At 32.8% G+C, this 17,339-nt stretch overlaps 1 protein-coding gene across 1 annotated transcript; it reads left to right on the top strand.

Moving 5' to 3' along the window:
* Window positions 1-7,013: 7,013 nt before the first annotated feature.
* Window positions 7,014-10,648, top strand: LOC109809082 (uncharacterized). The gene is made up of 4 exons (XM_020372305.3): window positions 7,014-7,741; window positions 7,980-8,216; window positions 8,319-8,536; window positions 10,134-10,648. Exons 1-4 carry the CDS (start codon window positions 7,472-7,474, stop codon window positions 10,312-10,314), a joined length of 906 nt encoding a protein of 301 aa, XP_020227894.1. The 5' UTR covers window positions 7,014-7,471; the 3' UTR covers window positions 10,315-10,648.
* Window positions 10,649-17,339: the final 6,691 nt, after the last annotated feature.

The following is a 17,339-nucleotide window of genomic DNA, read 5'->3' as shown; positions in this document are numbered from 1 at the left end:
AAATCTTGTTGCATGTTGAATTTGAGAGCATTTTTGAGTTGATTGTGATGTATATACTTGTTATTTCATGTTGCATGTGTTAGAACCTTGTTGGATTACTCAAAATCAGGTTCTACATATACAAAATTATGATGTTGTGTTGGACACGCCTTTATGACGTCAATCACTGTTCTAACTTGGGGCTCTCTATCTCAACCACACCAAGTGCAAGATTGGTGGTGTTAAGTGTGAGGGGAGAAACTTGTCTCGGGATGGCATAGCATCAAGCGTGGTTTGAATGGTGTCAGGTGTGAGAACCATAAGAACTCTCTAACTTGGTGACGCCGAGCCCAAAGTTGAGTGGCACCCAACGTGGCTAAGCTAGAGTTCCATGTATAGATTTTGTCGAGCGACAAGGTGGTGACGCTGGGCAAAAATCAGGCAGAGTCTTTTTGCCTGAAATAGGGTCGCACAAGGTAGTTTACCACACTAGTCACAAGGTCTCAAGGACCTCTGTCTTAGCCACACTAAGCACATGCTATATAACGTTGGGCATGGGCGAGGCAAAAGACTCCTTGCCTGGATGGTGCTGGGCACAAGGTGAGTAGCATCAAGTGCTCATAGCTAAAGAGTAATATGATGTAGTTGATGAAGTATTAAATACTTATTTATTTAAGTTGTTAACTGATTAATTATGAATGAACTGCAAAAATGAAGTAGTATGTGATGATTATGTTATGAGTCATTAGTTAAGAAGTAGATATGAGCTGAGAGTTGTGTGTTTACAGAGTTGTATGTTGACTATATATTGTGTTGAATATATGTATTGTTGAGATGTAAGTTGATTAATGAGCTAAGTATGAGTAGTGATGATTGAGTTGTGAGATGTAAAGTTGCATGTTGATTTCGTTGTTGTGTTGAATATATAAAAAGTTGTCATGTTGTTGAGTTGTGTTGGCTACTTAGGACTAAAGGGGAAGTTTTCAAAATTTGCATATCTTATTGTATGAATATTGTGTTGTGGTGCTCCGAAGGCCTAATTTGTTGAAAATCCTTCTTGGAAAGTTTACCCTTAAAGTGAATATTGTGTTGATACCCCTTTAGGACTTTTTGGTATCGTGTGTAGGTAAGGTCAAAACACACGTATATGAAGCGACCATAGTATAGGGGTCAAGTAAAACTATACTAATTATAATTGACCAACTGAGTAAAGTACGAAGTCGGGAACCTAGTTCCTAATCGAGTATTAGAAAGGCTTAGTCCTTGGAGGGTAGTCGGTGGGCTAATCTAATAGAAGGCTTAGTTAAGCTAGTTAATATTGTGGTAGGCCCATATCCAATTGTTCTACCTTGACAATAGCATTAGACTTCCTTGTTTAAGTGGAAATATTTAGGAAATCGTGTTGTTGTGTTGTGGATATTTATATCCAAATTATTGTTGATCTAGCAAGCCCAAAAAGATCACCCTGTGTTTTTAATTTGGTAGGGTCAAGCCACTTAAATTGCTCACTTTGTGTAGTAGGAGATCTCCTAGTTGAAATGGGTGATGACGCATATAATTGTTGTGTTAAGCATATGATGTGTTAAGTTGATTGTGTTGTTCATATGATGTGTTGATCTGTGATGAAATGTGTTGTTGTGTTGAAACTAAGTTATTGTGTTGGTCTATGTTGCATAATGCGATACCTTGTGTTGTGTTGTTGAAGATGAGATGATGATGTGACATTTTCATGTTGTATATTTGTTGTTTTCTTTTTACTCTAGCTTACTCTTATGTATTTTCATGTGGTTTAGATTTCGATGATTATACATGGTATGGAAGTAGGACAAGGATAGGTCTGAAGTGCTGTAGTGAAAGTCATGCAATAGCATTAGAGTTAGATGTTTTTTTGACTACGTGATAAAGGTAGATTTGTAAAGATAATAGTAGTTGTTTGATTGATAACTTAAGATGTATAGATTATATTTACTGGATTATTGTATTTATATTGCATATATTTATGTAGTTATTTATCTTTATATGCATGCAATATAATACATGTTTCTCGTATTTGTGAGTCTATAGTCTTAAGCTAGATATTTTTCACTGTTAATAATTGTGTCATATAGTACAAGGATCAAAACAAGTCATTACAATAGTAATAAAAATGTGTAACATAATTATAAAGAACATATTATATATATTGAAATAAAGTGGTGTGATAAAGTATTAATTATTTATTTTAAATTTATATGAAATTTTTATAATTGTTTATTAGCAATTTTAATATAAGTTTTAAAATTAAATGCTTATAAAATCTTATTAAAATGTGTTGCTTTTTATATTTTTTATATAAAAATTAGGATTAGGGGGCAATTTGTTTTGTCAAATTTAATATCTATTCACTCGATTTTGATACTTTTAAGTTTTGACTTTTGTTATGCATGTCATGTTTTATTTGGTTGAAATCGGTAACAAGGACATGTTACTTAAAGAATATTATCTAAGTTGCCACTAATATGCCAATAGTATCTGGATCTCCAGGAGCAAGCATTCTTCTACTTTAAAATTAATTTTTAACTATCCAGAGCCCAGAGTATTTAATCTTTTGATTTCAATATCATACAATAATTCAATTGTCAAATATTTATGTACCACATCGAGGACGAAGAACCAACTGTTACATGTTAAAATTGTGTATAAAATTGATAGGCTTTTGCGGTAGCAGCAGTGTAAGATGTGACTTAGAGGGCAACCCTGTAGTCCCATATGAAATTTGACATTTTTGTTATCAATTTGACATTCCTGTTATTAGGATAAGTAGAGATTAAGTTCTCAGAATAAAAATTATAAATTAAAACTAGTTTATTTATAAGTTAAAAATATGTTTAAAAAATTATTAATTATCATGTGACACTTTCTACCTTATATTACATTAACTATAGAACAAAAATATTTTAATCCAAATAGCCAAGTTCATGCTTAAATATTTAACCAAATAAAATTCAATATGGTAGAAGATACCACATAACAAACTCCTCATAACAAATTTTCTAACAAAACTTTAAAAAAAAAATAACACATAATTAAGTAATTCAATATCTTGTACTAGAGTAAATGACAATAAAATGAACAACCCTAAAACTATGTCCCGATATCACATATTTTATCAGAGTACTCTCACACAAGAACTAAGTCTCGTAACTACTATCATCAACAACATCCGGATAAGTCTCACTTGCATCAACATAAATAAAAAAAACAACATAAAAACAAGGGAAGTGAGAAACATCTCACTCTAACCCACAATGTAAAATAAGGTCAGATAGCTAAACGCATAGAACACAACAGATATATCCTTATAAGATATATATATATATATATATATATATATATATATATATATTCAATTAAATATTCACAATAAGGTATCAATACATTATTCACAATTATATTTCATTCATCTCAATCACTCAATAAATAATGCATTCATACACGAGATGCGATGGACATAGATTATGATTTGCATGCATGCAATGTCAGTCAAAGTATATACAATGTATATATGTAATGATTTGTCGATTTGTGCACTTACGATACATGTCACACAAGATTCAATGTAGTAGCATATGATCAGTGTACATACTCAAACGATTTACCTTTTGCAACAATTTGCCAATTACATACCATTTAAATCATTCAATCATTCACCATAATCTAATCCACATTCACAACAATGGTAATGGTGATGACATTTATTATGACAACCTCTACCCCTCTAGCTAATATTCATCAATAACAATAAAACAATAAAGATTTTGTTTAATAAGAAACTTTAATTATAAATAATGAAAAAAGGTTCATAAAAGCACCCATGGATAGAAGACTCACATTTGCTTTCCAAACTAAACCAAGTTCCAAAGCAAGCTTTAAAACATGAATGACATGAATAATAAAACAAATTAAAATCAAATTGGTTCTTCAAAGGTCATTACAAATTCAAAATAAGCTAACGAAGTTTCCTTGATAAGATGTAATAAAATCAATCTTAACATCATAAAGCAAAGAACTATAACCCAATGTTTCGATATGTCACATCTTATTAAAGCTCCTCCCAAAGAGAACAAGACTAAGTCTCATCACTAATATCATCCCCCTAGTGATCCTCCCCTACAATGGCCTTCAGCCAAACAAAAACAACAATACAAACAAAACGGGAGAGCGTCATATGTCTTACTCTTGCTCTCTCAATGTGAGATAAGGATAGGCAGCTATAAACCAAGCATAAGCAACACATAACAATATATATATATATATATATATATATATAGAAATTTCATTCATAGGAACAATATAGAATAACTCACATTAACATCACACAAAAATGTACACATATATCCACATTCACATACATAATTATCATATGAAAATGCACTGACTCAACTAACTCTAAATGTATGTAACGTCATTCAAAAACCATGTGTCGCTCGAAGGCTTATAGGGTAGCCTAGGAGGACATGTTGATGACAAACACTCGACCAAGGTGTCCAACACATAAACATTCTTAACTAGGGGGAAGATACACTAGGGCGTGTCTTAGTATCACACAAGATACATTTCATGCACACACTAGACAAAACTAAGGCTTTCAAACCTCTTATGTCCCCAAGGCCATGAATCTCCAAAATCACAAGGGAGCCTTCCCTGTCTTGTATTCCACATTGTTACCTGGTCAGAAAAAACTTTATGCACATGATGCATGTCACGCACAAAACTCAATGTAGTGTCAAGTTCACATAATAACAATGTTCATTTTCAACTTCATCACGACCAAGCACATATGGCCAAACTTTCAACATTCATAAGATACACACATAAGCACTACATCAGTGTTAAGGATCATATTCCTAACTAGGCACTAAATACATCACTTAACTATTTGCACACTACCATTAAATGCCAATGATCATATTCCTAATCTAAATGCTAGCAAAAGTACCTCGGTGAGACTCATCTAACACTTGACACTAGACCCACAAAGAGTACATGTTGCCCTCTAAAGGTCCCATGATCGACGTGTCTATGTTCACGCTTGACGAATTAACCATAGAGCTTTTAGAGCTTGCACACTTAGCATGATCGCCACCATGCCTAACACACAAGCCATAAAGGACAACCTATGCTTTCTACAACAACTAAGTCCAGAGCCACCCAACTGTTACTCGACATGATGTCAATTTTCATACACCTACAAGATGTGCGAAAATCACAAAAGTTTGAATTCTCAATTCTATAATCTATTTCAATCTATTAAATTCACAATAAAAGTCTTATATTACTTGGTTATACCTTCAATTACTCGGTTTACACATCAATTTTACAAATATCATCCAATTACATTGATCGTCATCTTGCTATATAATTTAGGATTTCCTACATGAATACAAGGGTTTCTCATAGATTCACAATTTTCATCAATAATCATCAAATGCACCATACATAACACGAGTCACATTAATAGAAACAACAAGGAAGCATACATATATAATATGAAATATTTCATGAAACGCAGTCAAACAAAGTGGATTCCCAAAATCCCCCTACAATACACCAAAATGCATACAACAAGATTGTGGTCAATCCCATTACCCAATAGTTACCTCACATCCAAAGCAAGATAACTCACTCTCACTTACCTCAAAAGACACTTGACGATGAATGTGAATCTTTAAGTGATCTCCTACAACTTTCAATTCTTCGAACTGTTCTAAGTTAAGAGCAAAAACAGAAAAGCATAAAAATAAAAAAGCATAAAAATAAAACTGTAGTTTAAATCTCTTCTAATAACTTCTAACTCACATTTAATCCTTGGGTTATAAAACTTAGTGCAAGTCAAACATACATCCATTCCTCCTTATTAATTAAAACAAAAATTAATAAAACAATATAACTCCAAAAAATAACTTATATAACTAATACTGTATTTTTCACAAAGCTTTCTTTTATTAAATAAAAACTAAATTATTTTAAAGGCCTAACTCATTTTATAAATCATATTTAATTAATTAAAAAGACATATTTTACTTTAAAAAAAAAGGTGTTCCATTTATAATAATAGTAATAACAATAATAATAATAATAGAAAAAAATGTAATAACAATGATATGTAATAATTTTATTTGTAATTTTTTTTAATTTAAGTTGTTTATTTTAATTTAAGGGTTGAGATTAAATATTTTATTTTTACATTATCATATTATATGCTACATAGAGTGAGGCTAAATATTTTAATAGGGGAGGATCCTGTTCTGGGAAAAAAAATTATGAATTTATTTTTTACTAAATCACAAAATTAATAGGTTATTTCGTCGCTACAATGCTAAATTTGTCCATGTGTAGTTAAATTTATATCTTACTCTTTTATAGCATAAGTCTTCAATGTAATTAGCTAAGGGGAGAAACCATTAACTAACCATTCTTTATTTCCTGTATAAATTTTTAAGAATATAAAATAAATTGTAAAAAAAAAATGGTAGTTTTGGAATTAAAAAGTGATAACAGTTTCTCTATTTCATTTCTCCTGTTTAAAGGAATATGCTTATTTTCCTATACTGCACTTGATTCCTCCAATTCCACCCAAGAAGCTGCGAGGTAGTTGCTTGTGCCACCACGCTCCGGGTCGGTGCTACCTCACGGTTACGTGTCCAAATCCAATTGGATACGCGCCCAAACAAAGCAAAGATGTCGGGTCCGAATGTCACTATATCTTTCTCTCTCCTTCTAAACAAAAATAAAAATCTCATAATAGAAGCTAAGCTACATAATACGATTCATTCCTTATCTTCGCAAAAAAGAAAAAGAAAAAAACAAACAAACAACAAACAACAAACAACATAACTTACCCGGAGCCAACCCAGAGAAAGATACTTAAGCATGACTTATTAGCACCTTTATAAAAGCATAATTATAAAATAAATCAAAATTATAACTAACCGTAATTATAAAAAGCCAATGAGTGAGGGCCACGTAGCAGTAACGGCGAAGGCAGGATCAAGGAAAACCAATACGCCTCCTCTCTCTTGAAACTTGAAAGCAATCCACGCCGTTGCCACACCCGTCACTCCAACGCTCTCTCAGCAGACGCGTGTCGTTTGGGCTGAAACGGCGTCGTTTCGAGGAAGTGATTTTTTTGCAGTGCGCGATTAGATCACCACCTGGGAACTGGGAAGGGAAGGGAAACGGAACCGTAAAAAAGGAGCTGCCAATTTCACGTTCTCATTCTCCACATTAAAATCCTCATTCCCTAATCAAGTTTCTCGTGACCCTCCCTGCCCCTCATCATCATCATCGTCGTCGTGCCCTAATCGATTCTCACCTTGCGGGTGGTGATGATGGGGCTCAAACTGCTTCTCTAAAACGTTGCCACCGACCATTCATAAACAAAACAAATTCCTTTTTTGCTTGGTGGGTTTTCGTGTGCCCTATAAATTTGGTTTCTTTTTAGCATTTTCCCATGACGTATTACGAGAATGACGGTGGTCGGCGAGAGGAGGTGGTGCCGGATGTCTCCCTTTCAATCCAGCCCGAAGATAACAATGGGGATTATGTCAAATTGAGGGCCAGCCCCGGCGACGGTTCTCCGCCGGGTGAGGCGGTGGAGTCTCCTGCACCGACGAGAGGAGCCGTCGTGTGGTATTGGGTGAAATTGGTGGTGTTGTTTTTATGCTTGGGGTTCTTAGCTGTGATTGTGCTCGTCTGGGTCGGACCCTATTTTATGGACAAGGTTTGTGCTTTTCCCCCCCACTAGCTATTACTGGATTTGGGGTTTTGTTCCCTATAAAGTTTTGATTTTGAAGTGAAAATGAAGCGTAGGATTGCTCAATTGTGCACTCTTTATGCCGCAGAGTGCAGGATAATGTGTTTTGCATTATCTTTTTGTTGCCTTTAACATGATACATACATTGTAATGTTTCTGAATTATAGTGGATACTTCAATTTTTTTGTTTATTTGTGTTTTGCAGGAGGTTATTCCGATATTAAATTGGGAGACAAGGACTTTCAGCACTCCTGTGCTATCTGTTTTGGTGTTTGCTTCTGTTGCATTATTCCCAACCCTACTGTTGCCATCTACACCTTCCATGTGGGTGGCTGGAATGACATTTGGTTATGGCTTTGGGTTCTTGCTAATTATATCCGCAGCATCTATTGGTGTATCGCTCCCTTTCATCATCGGCAAAACCTTCCACCATAAAATTGAGGTACATGCTTTGTCTTGAAGCAGAGTTGGTTATTGGTTTCTGTGTGCAGGCGTTTGCTTCGCCTTTACTTATATTAATCTAATGTTTCATGAATCCGTGTAGGGTTGGTTGGAGAAGTATCCAAAGAAAGCTTCTATTCTAAGATCTGCTGGTGCAGGGAACTGGTTTCATCAGTTCCGGGCAGTTGCCTTAATCAGGATTTCCCCATTTCCATACTTAATCTACAACTACTGTGCTGTGGCAACAAATGTTAAGTATGGGCCTTATATAGTGGGATCCTTGGTAGGAATGGTGCCAGAAATATTTGTTGCAATCTATACGTAGGGTTTCTCTCTCCCTCCCATTCACTCTTTTTTAGTTGTATTAGGAAATCGTGTGTTTAAATAAATTGGCTATATACATGCTTCGGTGGATTCTCTCCTGAATATCTAATATTTGCATTTGAAATATGTTATGTATATCTAAGAATAATGTCAGGTGACCACTTGTCATGTTTTCATGTTTCCTCTTGTTGCAATATGTTTCCTTCCTGTTTTTTCATAATGAAATAGATCTGAAGTTGATTTGTGAGCTGATGAATCTTTGTTATATTGGTGGAAATGAGATATGCCTTCAAAATTCATTTCCATTTTTGTGGGTAGTTTTTCTTGCCTTTGTATTTTTTAAGTTCTGGTTGTATTTAGCATTATAATTTCTTTATGTATACTTCCAACCAAACTTAAGGATTTGTTTATGGTCATCAAAGTTTGACAGAACTGCAATCTTTAATATTTTGCATCTTCATATTGTGTCCTCAAAATCTGATTTTCCTTGAATTTGACCATGGAGAACATGTTGGGTTGGAGAATTGGTAATTTATCTATCAAGTAGATTATTGTTATTTTTGGAGCATTTGAATGCTTATTTCACACTTGTTTCCCTCATTTAGATCTTAATTAGGAATGCTATCTATCATGTGAGATTTATATCACAAATTGTTCTATGACTTTATATAGAAGTAAGAGATTTAACTATTTCCGTGCATGACACATGTGGCTTCTTAAATAATAAATTCATTAATATAAAAACCAAAAATGGTTATGGTTTCTTAAGAAGTAAGAGATTTATATCACATGTGGCATTTTTGTCTGCAAAATGGTTATGGTTGCCTAATTATGGGACTAAATACAAAAATGTCTGATTGCATACCGATAGAAACTCTGAATCCCAACTGGTTGCACAAACCAAAACTTAAAACTTTTATATTTGGTTGTTTTCCCTTGTCTAATACCATCTATCACTGTGTTTGTTACCTATGCTACTATAGTTTCAATGTAGCTCTTGCTCAAGAAAGTGAAACCATAACTACAATACCATTGAAAAAGTCATCAATTTATTTAGCACTGCAGAGTTGTTATTGAATGTCACTGAGATTTTTTCCGTTTTGTTATCAATTCATCATGTTTAGATGCGGGTGGTGGTTGTAAGGAAATCAAATATAAGTGCAGCATAGATTGTTTGATTCTCACTAGCCAAATTCGCAAGTTCTAATCAACTGAGGGTTGTTCAAGTGGTAGGATAAGATTGAAAAATATTGAGAAAAACGTCTAGGCACTAGTGTTTGATCTCTACCTGTGGTTGTTCATAAATAAGTCATCTATAAGTTCACTGAAAACTTGCCTTTCAATGTTATATTCTTGAAAATTTTTCCTGCAAAAGCATTTTAGCTAATAATGGTGGTGACTTTGCCATTAGTTGGTGCTTTTTTTGTTTTCATCCTTGCATTTGACATGTATTTTTATGGTACACGTACACCTGTAATCCCTTATTTCAAGTTACCTATTACAACTGTTGACTGGTTATAAAAATAGAAACTAATGCAGCAAACTATCTGGACCCTCTTGAACTCATTGTCTATTTGGCTATTTATTTGTACAGGGGAATTTTGATTCGGACATTGGCTGATGCTTCACATGAAAAACATTCTCTATCGGCCCCACAAATTATTCTCAATGCGGCAGGCTTCTGCTTAACTGTGGCAACGACCATCTTGGTCACAGCCTATGCTAGGAGACGGCTTGATGAGTTACAAAGGGAAGAGGAGCCATTGTTGCAGTAGTCCAGAAGTTTTAGTCTGGCTTTGTTGTTTCCTTATATGAAGCAGTCCCTACTATGGGAGAGGTTTTATGAGGTAACATTATCCATTCGGGGAGTTGACCGTCAAATGTATTATAACTAGTGTGAAGGGTTGACCAAGGATATTGGAGGAACAAGCTAACATGACCGACACCTATTTTAGTTCAACATTCTATTCCTTGTTCCTTTTATGGCTTACAGAAATTGTTTTTTTTTTTGTTAGTGCTTCTATCTCATTTATCAGTGTATATGAATGATTTGAATTCGGCAAGATTCGATTGTATAAATGAAATATATCAATGTTTGTTGACTTGTCACACACTTTCTATTTCTTTACTTGCCACTGAAATTATGTTGTGTCGCATTGATTTATCTCTTTCAATTGAGCATTTACCAGGACTGACAAATAAATGCTTTTCGCATGTGATATTACAATATGATGGTATCACATAAGGAAGGGAAACATTGGGCACACATTGTGGATATGGTGGAGAGGTCTCTCCCAGGAAGAAGAAGAAGGGTGGGGAATAACAAGGCAAGAATTTGGATGTAAATGAATGTGACATTTTCATGTTTGAAAAATATAATTAGTGAATTTTGCCATCAAACATGTTGAAGTTTTATTTAATAGATGAGAGCATTATGAAAAATAAATTTCACTATTCTTACTTTTAGTTTGTCATCTAAAATCAGAGCTATTGACAATATTGAAGAGACTCAAATAAAAAGAAAAGAAACTTTTTGATGAGATTTAACACTTTTTGCTAAATTATATCTGCAATTTGGTAATTTTAATAGTGTTATTAAAAAATTTGGTCTAAATAAAGTCTAAGAACATAAATAATCACAGATTTATTAAAATTTATTCCTTTGTTTTTAGTGCATGTCACTTAACGCTCTTGAAGAGTCAAATTCTTATAATAACCGTGTTTGTGTGGTTGTATGTGTAGAGGTGTAGGTGGGTTTTTTTTTTTTTTTTTTTTTTTTTTTTTGAAAATGTTGGTTAGCATGCAAATTGAAAGAAAGGTACATGGGAAGTGAGAGCACCGGACATGGTGAATATGATTGACAGGGATACCCGAAAAGATATCAACAGGATACATGTCCCTTCAATGATATTTATTTGCAGTGTCGAAGGAAAAAGTATTTATGAAAGAAACATACTTAATTAGATTAATTAAAGTAGCTAAATGGTTTTATTTAATAATATTATAATTTAAAAATTTTATTTCAAAAACATATTATTAAAAAGTATAATTATTAATTATATTTAACCACACTACTAACGTATTATTTTCTATTTGGTATCTAGAAAAAACAACAAAATAGAAAAGAGAATTTTTTTTTGGTATGTTCCTGGAATATCACCGCATACGCAGGATTCGAACCCCTGACTTTGCTTAAGCGTGGATTAACCCCTACCGCTGAACACGTTTGGGGGCGCGAAAAAATTAAAAAGTGTGGATTTCAAATTTTTTTTATTTCTTCATAAAATCAGTGTGAAAATAAAATAAAATAAATGTGAGAAATCAATTTATAATTGATTAAAATATTACTCTCAATCAATTAAATTGCTATTTTATACAAAAATAATTAAAAATTTATTTAATCGATTGAATGAAAATTTTAATCGATTAACTTTTACATAATATTGTAACTATAAAAAGTTGAAACTTTCAATTATATGCCTGTGTTAATCGATTGAAAGTTGAAACTTTTATATAATTTTTTAATTATTTATATACTTCAAATTTATTATTTTACTTAATTTTTAATCTAAAAGGAATTTTATTTTGGAATTACTTGCTTATATATATTTTATTTAATTGATTAAAAAAAAAAGAAAGTAATCAAAAATTCATTTTAAAAATACTTTTTTTAATATATTTTTACTCTTTTTTATTTTTTATTTCTCTTTTCTCTTTTTTATATACATTATATCTCATATATTTCTTTTCATCTTACTAAACATATATAATATTATTTATGTTACATTTCTTTCTAATTTTTCTTAAACCATGTATACAAATTTTTATTCTATTTTATTCTAATTTTATTCACTTATTTTTCTCCTTACATGTTTATCATATATTTCTTTCTTTGCAACTAAACATCTTAAGGAATATTTTTTTTCAATCAATGGGCATGATTTATATTATTAGTAGACCAATAAATACATCAACTTTGATATAAAAAAAAAAAAAAAAAACTTTAGTGAACAAGAGGATACAAATTTTTTTTACCAATTAATACATTTAAAGTAAACTTGTGTTTCTTATAATTAAGACGAAAATAATAGTCTCATTTGTCTCTTATGTGTATATGTATGCGTGGAGGTCATATTAAGCTCTTTCTCTGATATAGAATGTATAATATTTAAAAATCGTCTAATATTTATGTTTTATATGAATATTAAGATGGATTATCATTATAGATGGTTTAGCATATACCACAATAATGACTATTAAAAATATGAGGAAGGTTAATAAATAAACATCGAAAAAAGAAATATTTTAATAAGTCATGAGTAAACTATATAAGTGAATTTTAACCTAAAATATTTAGGCATTAGATTTATGAAATTTTCTCACTTATATGTTACTAACATACCCATCTATATCCAATATGAGACTTTCATTTACACCTACACTCCAATAATCTCTCCCTCAAGTATGAATTTCTTCCACATTAATGGAACACATAACCTCACATCAATGGAACACACAATCTGACTTCCATATTGTCACTTTTGACATAAGAGATCATCATACATGGACCCACTACTAATTTCACTGTCCAATAATCTTTTGAGTTGGTCAGTTAGTCAAACCATCAACTATAATACTAGTTGTAAAGAATATGAGGGGATTAAACTCTAAGGAGATTCACCAATGGACCACGAGCCTACCACACAAGTGAATTTGATACATCATTTCAAAACCTTAAGGCATCAGGTTTATGGGTCCTTATCACTTATATGTTGCTCAACATATCAAATTCTATCTAATGTGAGACTTTCATTCATACTTACACACCAACAACCCTCCCCCCTAAAGTGATCTCTACCACAAGATATACTCCCCTTCAAGCGTAAGTATTTTTCATCAATAAGTATTCAATGACGGCCTTAGAACTTAACCATCACTGTTAATATGCTCTAGATTTTGCATCGCCGCTTCCACCATCATTAGGCTCCTAGTGCTTAGCCATTAGTCATTTTGTCAATATGTTTTAGATATTTACATCACTACTTACACTACCTTTTAGGCCCCTAATCATTGTCGTTAATATGTTCTTAGATATTTGTATCATTCACTAGTGCAAAAATTAGTTTTAAAATCGGGGTTTTAAGATCGGTTAAAAGGTGACCGATCTTAAAAGTTACGCAATGGCAATTTTGTAAATAATGTGAACACTTTTAAGATTGGTTAAATTTTAACCGATCTTAAAAGTACTTTTAAGATCGATTATTTTATGACCGATCTTAAAAGGTATGTCTGACACAAATTTTAAGATCGGTTACAAAAGAACTGATCTTAAAAGTTGTATCAGACATAACTTTTAAGATCGGTCATAAAATAACCGATCTTAAAAGTACTTTTAAAATCGGTTATTTTTTTAAGATCGATTATTTTATGACCGATTTTAAAAGTGCTACTTTTAAAATCGGTTATTTAAGAACCGATTTTAAAAGTACTACGTTTAAAATCGGTTATTTAAGAACCGATTTTGTATGTAGTATACAAAATCGGTTCTTAAATAACCGATTTTAAAAGTATCGTCAAAAACCTTTTATATTTCCCTCCATTCTCATTCTCTTTGATCTTTCCCTCCATTCCTTTTTTTACTCTCTCGCGCTCTCATTTTCTAAAGTCTCCCATAAGGTAAATTTCGTTGTCGTTTTCATTTTCGTCTTCTCATGCTCTTCTCGTGTCTTTAGTTTCGTTGTAGGTTCATTTTGGGTAAATTTTGAATCTGGAACGGCTTGTTCTGCAAGGAGAATGACTCGTTCTGCAATCAGAACAGCCCGTTCCGGATTGGTTTTAACTCATGCCAAACTATGCTAGAATGGCCCGTTCCAACCTACAATTTTAGGCCTTTTTAACAACCTGGAACGGCCCATTCCAGTTTTGGAATGGCCCGTTCCAGTTTAATTTTTACGAAGTCAAGACTTTTAAGATCAGTTATAAAACAACCAATCTTAAAAGTTAACTTTTAAAATCGGTTATTTAACCTAACTTTTAAAATCGGTTCTTTTAAAATTGGTTACGAAACCGATTTTAAAAGTTAAAAATAACCGATTTTAAAAGCTTTTTTTCCACTAGTGATTGCTAGTTCATATCAATAGAACATGCCTAACCTATACATCACCAAGAAGAATCTCAACACAAGAGATTCACATATTTGAATTCATTGCCTTCCATTATTTAAACTATATATTATAATTTTCACTCCTGTATCAAAAAGTATTATATTTACTACTACTAAATAAACAAGTTATATATGTGTGTATGTATGTGTATATATATTATTAGTAATAATAATATTATTGTTAAATTAATATTAATAATGTAACAACCCACCATGATCCCTACACTTAATGAAAAACAACTAGCAGTGGAAAATAACTATTAACTTAGAGTTATATACCTACAAATATGAGAATATGTACTATATAGCCCGCATGAAAAGATAAAAGCAATTATTTAAATATATGCAATATAGATACAATAATTATATAAATGTAAATTATACAACCCAAGTTGTTAGTAAAGCAACTCATATACAACTATACTACTTTGCGATAACATCCAAAATATAAAAAACCCCACCATCCTCCTAATAGCCACCTCAACTGCAACACCCCATACATATCTTTGTTCCACTCTCATACTACATATGATCATCACAGTCCAAATCACATGAAAATACGCAAGGATAAGTTAGAGTTTAAAGATTCAACATATACAATAAGATTTTACAACACAACTCATAATTTTCAACATCAACATTTAAGCACACTCAACTCTATCAACTTTACAACTACATCTACTACAACACAAGATCAAAATGAACAACACAATTAAATTAACAACTCAATTTTCAACACATCAACATGTTTCATCACAGATCAGCACTACATATGTACAACACAATTTAATCAACACATTATAAGCACAACACTACAACTATATGCATCATCACACATTTTAACTAAGGGATCTCTTACAACATAGCATGAGTAGCTTAAGTGGCTTGACCTTACCGAACTAACAACACAAGGTGGTCTTTTTGGCTTGTTTGATCAACCACAATTTGGATATCAATCCACAACACAACAACCTGGTTTCTCGAATGTTGTCACTTAAACAAGGAAGTTTATATTATTATCAGGGTAGAAAAGTTAGGTATAGGTCAATCACGGCATTAACTAGCTTAATTAAGCCTCCTATGGGATTAACTCATCGACTACCCTTCAAATACTATATCTTTTTGATACTCGATTAGGAACTTAGTTCCTGACTTCGTACTTTACTCAATTGGTCACTTATAATCAATATAGTTTAACCTAACCCCTATACTATGGTCGCTTTGTACATGTATACCTCGACTTTGCCCACACATGGTACCAACTAGGGATGGCAACGGGGCGGGTCAAGTACGGGTTTCATGATACCCGTCCCCGTCCCTACGAGTCAAACCCATCCCTGTCCTCGTACTCGTACCCGTCGGGTATATAATTTTCATCCCCGTCCTCATTCCCGTCGAATATCGGGTATACCCGTACTCCTATCCGTCAATTTTTTTATTTTTTATTTTTTGTAAAAAAAATATTTTTAAATTATTTTTCTATTATATTATAATTATAATTAGGTTATTTCTCTATTTCATATTATAATAAATAATCACACATAATAAAATATTAAAATTCTTTAACATAATTAAATAAAAAATGGGTATTAAATTAAGAATGGGAATGGGGACGGGTATGGGTACGGGGCGAGTAAGTACATACCCGTACCCGTACCCGTACCCGATTTAATATATTGGGTTTTACCCGTACCTGTACCTGTACTCAGTCAAACTGGGTATTCTTTGTCAAAGTCGGGACGAGTTTGGGTATTACCCACGGGTACGGGTCCCTAGTACCAACTAAGTCCTAGGGTAGATTCAACACAACTATTCACTTTAAAGGTCAACTTTCTAAAAAGGATTTTCAACAAAGTTAGACTTTCAAAGTACTACAATACAATATCCACACAATAGAATATGCAACTTTTAAAACCTTTCCTTTTGTTCTAGGTTGGTCATCACAACACAACAATACCATGCCTAAATGCTTAAGCATTCTCAGCATTCATCATCTCAACAGCATAACAACTTCATGCATATAATAATTTTGACACAAATATACAACCACATAACCTACACCTCATCTCAACTTTCAACTAGAAACTCACAACATAATCATCACATATAACATCATCTCTACAACTTATTCATCATCATTTAGTCATCTAACAACTCAATCAACAAGTATTCAATAATTCATCAAATCAAATAACATGTTTTCCTTAAGTAATTAGTGCCCAACGCTGCACACCAAGCACTTGATGCTATCCAGGAAACTAACTCTTTGCCTCACCCATGCCCTATGCTAAAAAACCTGTACCTAGCATGAATAAGGCAGATGACCCTAAGACCTTACACCTGGTGTGGAAAAATCCCATGCTCGACCTCATTTCATATAGGGAGTCTTTGCTTGACTTACTCTTGGTGACAACATATTAGCGCACGACATCATCCAAATAACAAGTTTTGGTTTGGATATGTTGGACGCCATTCAATCTTGGGCTCAATGTCACCAAGTCAAAGACCGCCCAATACTTTCACATTTGACACCATTCAAATCACGCACGACACCATCCCAACTTGAGACGAGTCTCTCTCCTCGCACTTGACTCTACGAATCTTATGCCCAACATAATCGAGACAAAGAGCCTCATG

The sequence above is a fragment of the Cajanus cajan genome, chromosome 5 (genome assembly GCF_000230855.2).
Source record: "Cajanus cajan strain Asha chromosome 5, NIPB_CcT2T_4, whole genome shotgun sequence".
In the NCBI taxonomy this organism is placed as follows: Eukaryota; Viridiplantae; Streptophyta; class Magnoliopsida; order Fabales; family Fabaceae; genus Cajanus; species Cajanus cajan.
Note: the sequence above shows the minus strand (reverse complement) of the source record. Positions and strands in the feature narration are given on the sequence as shown.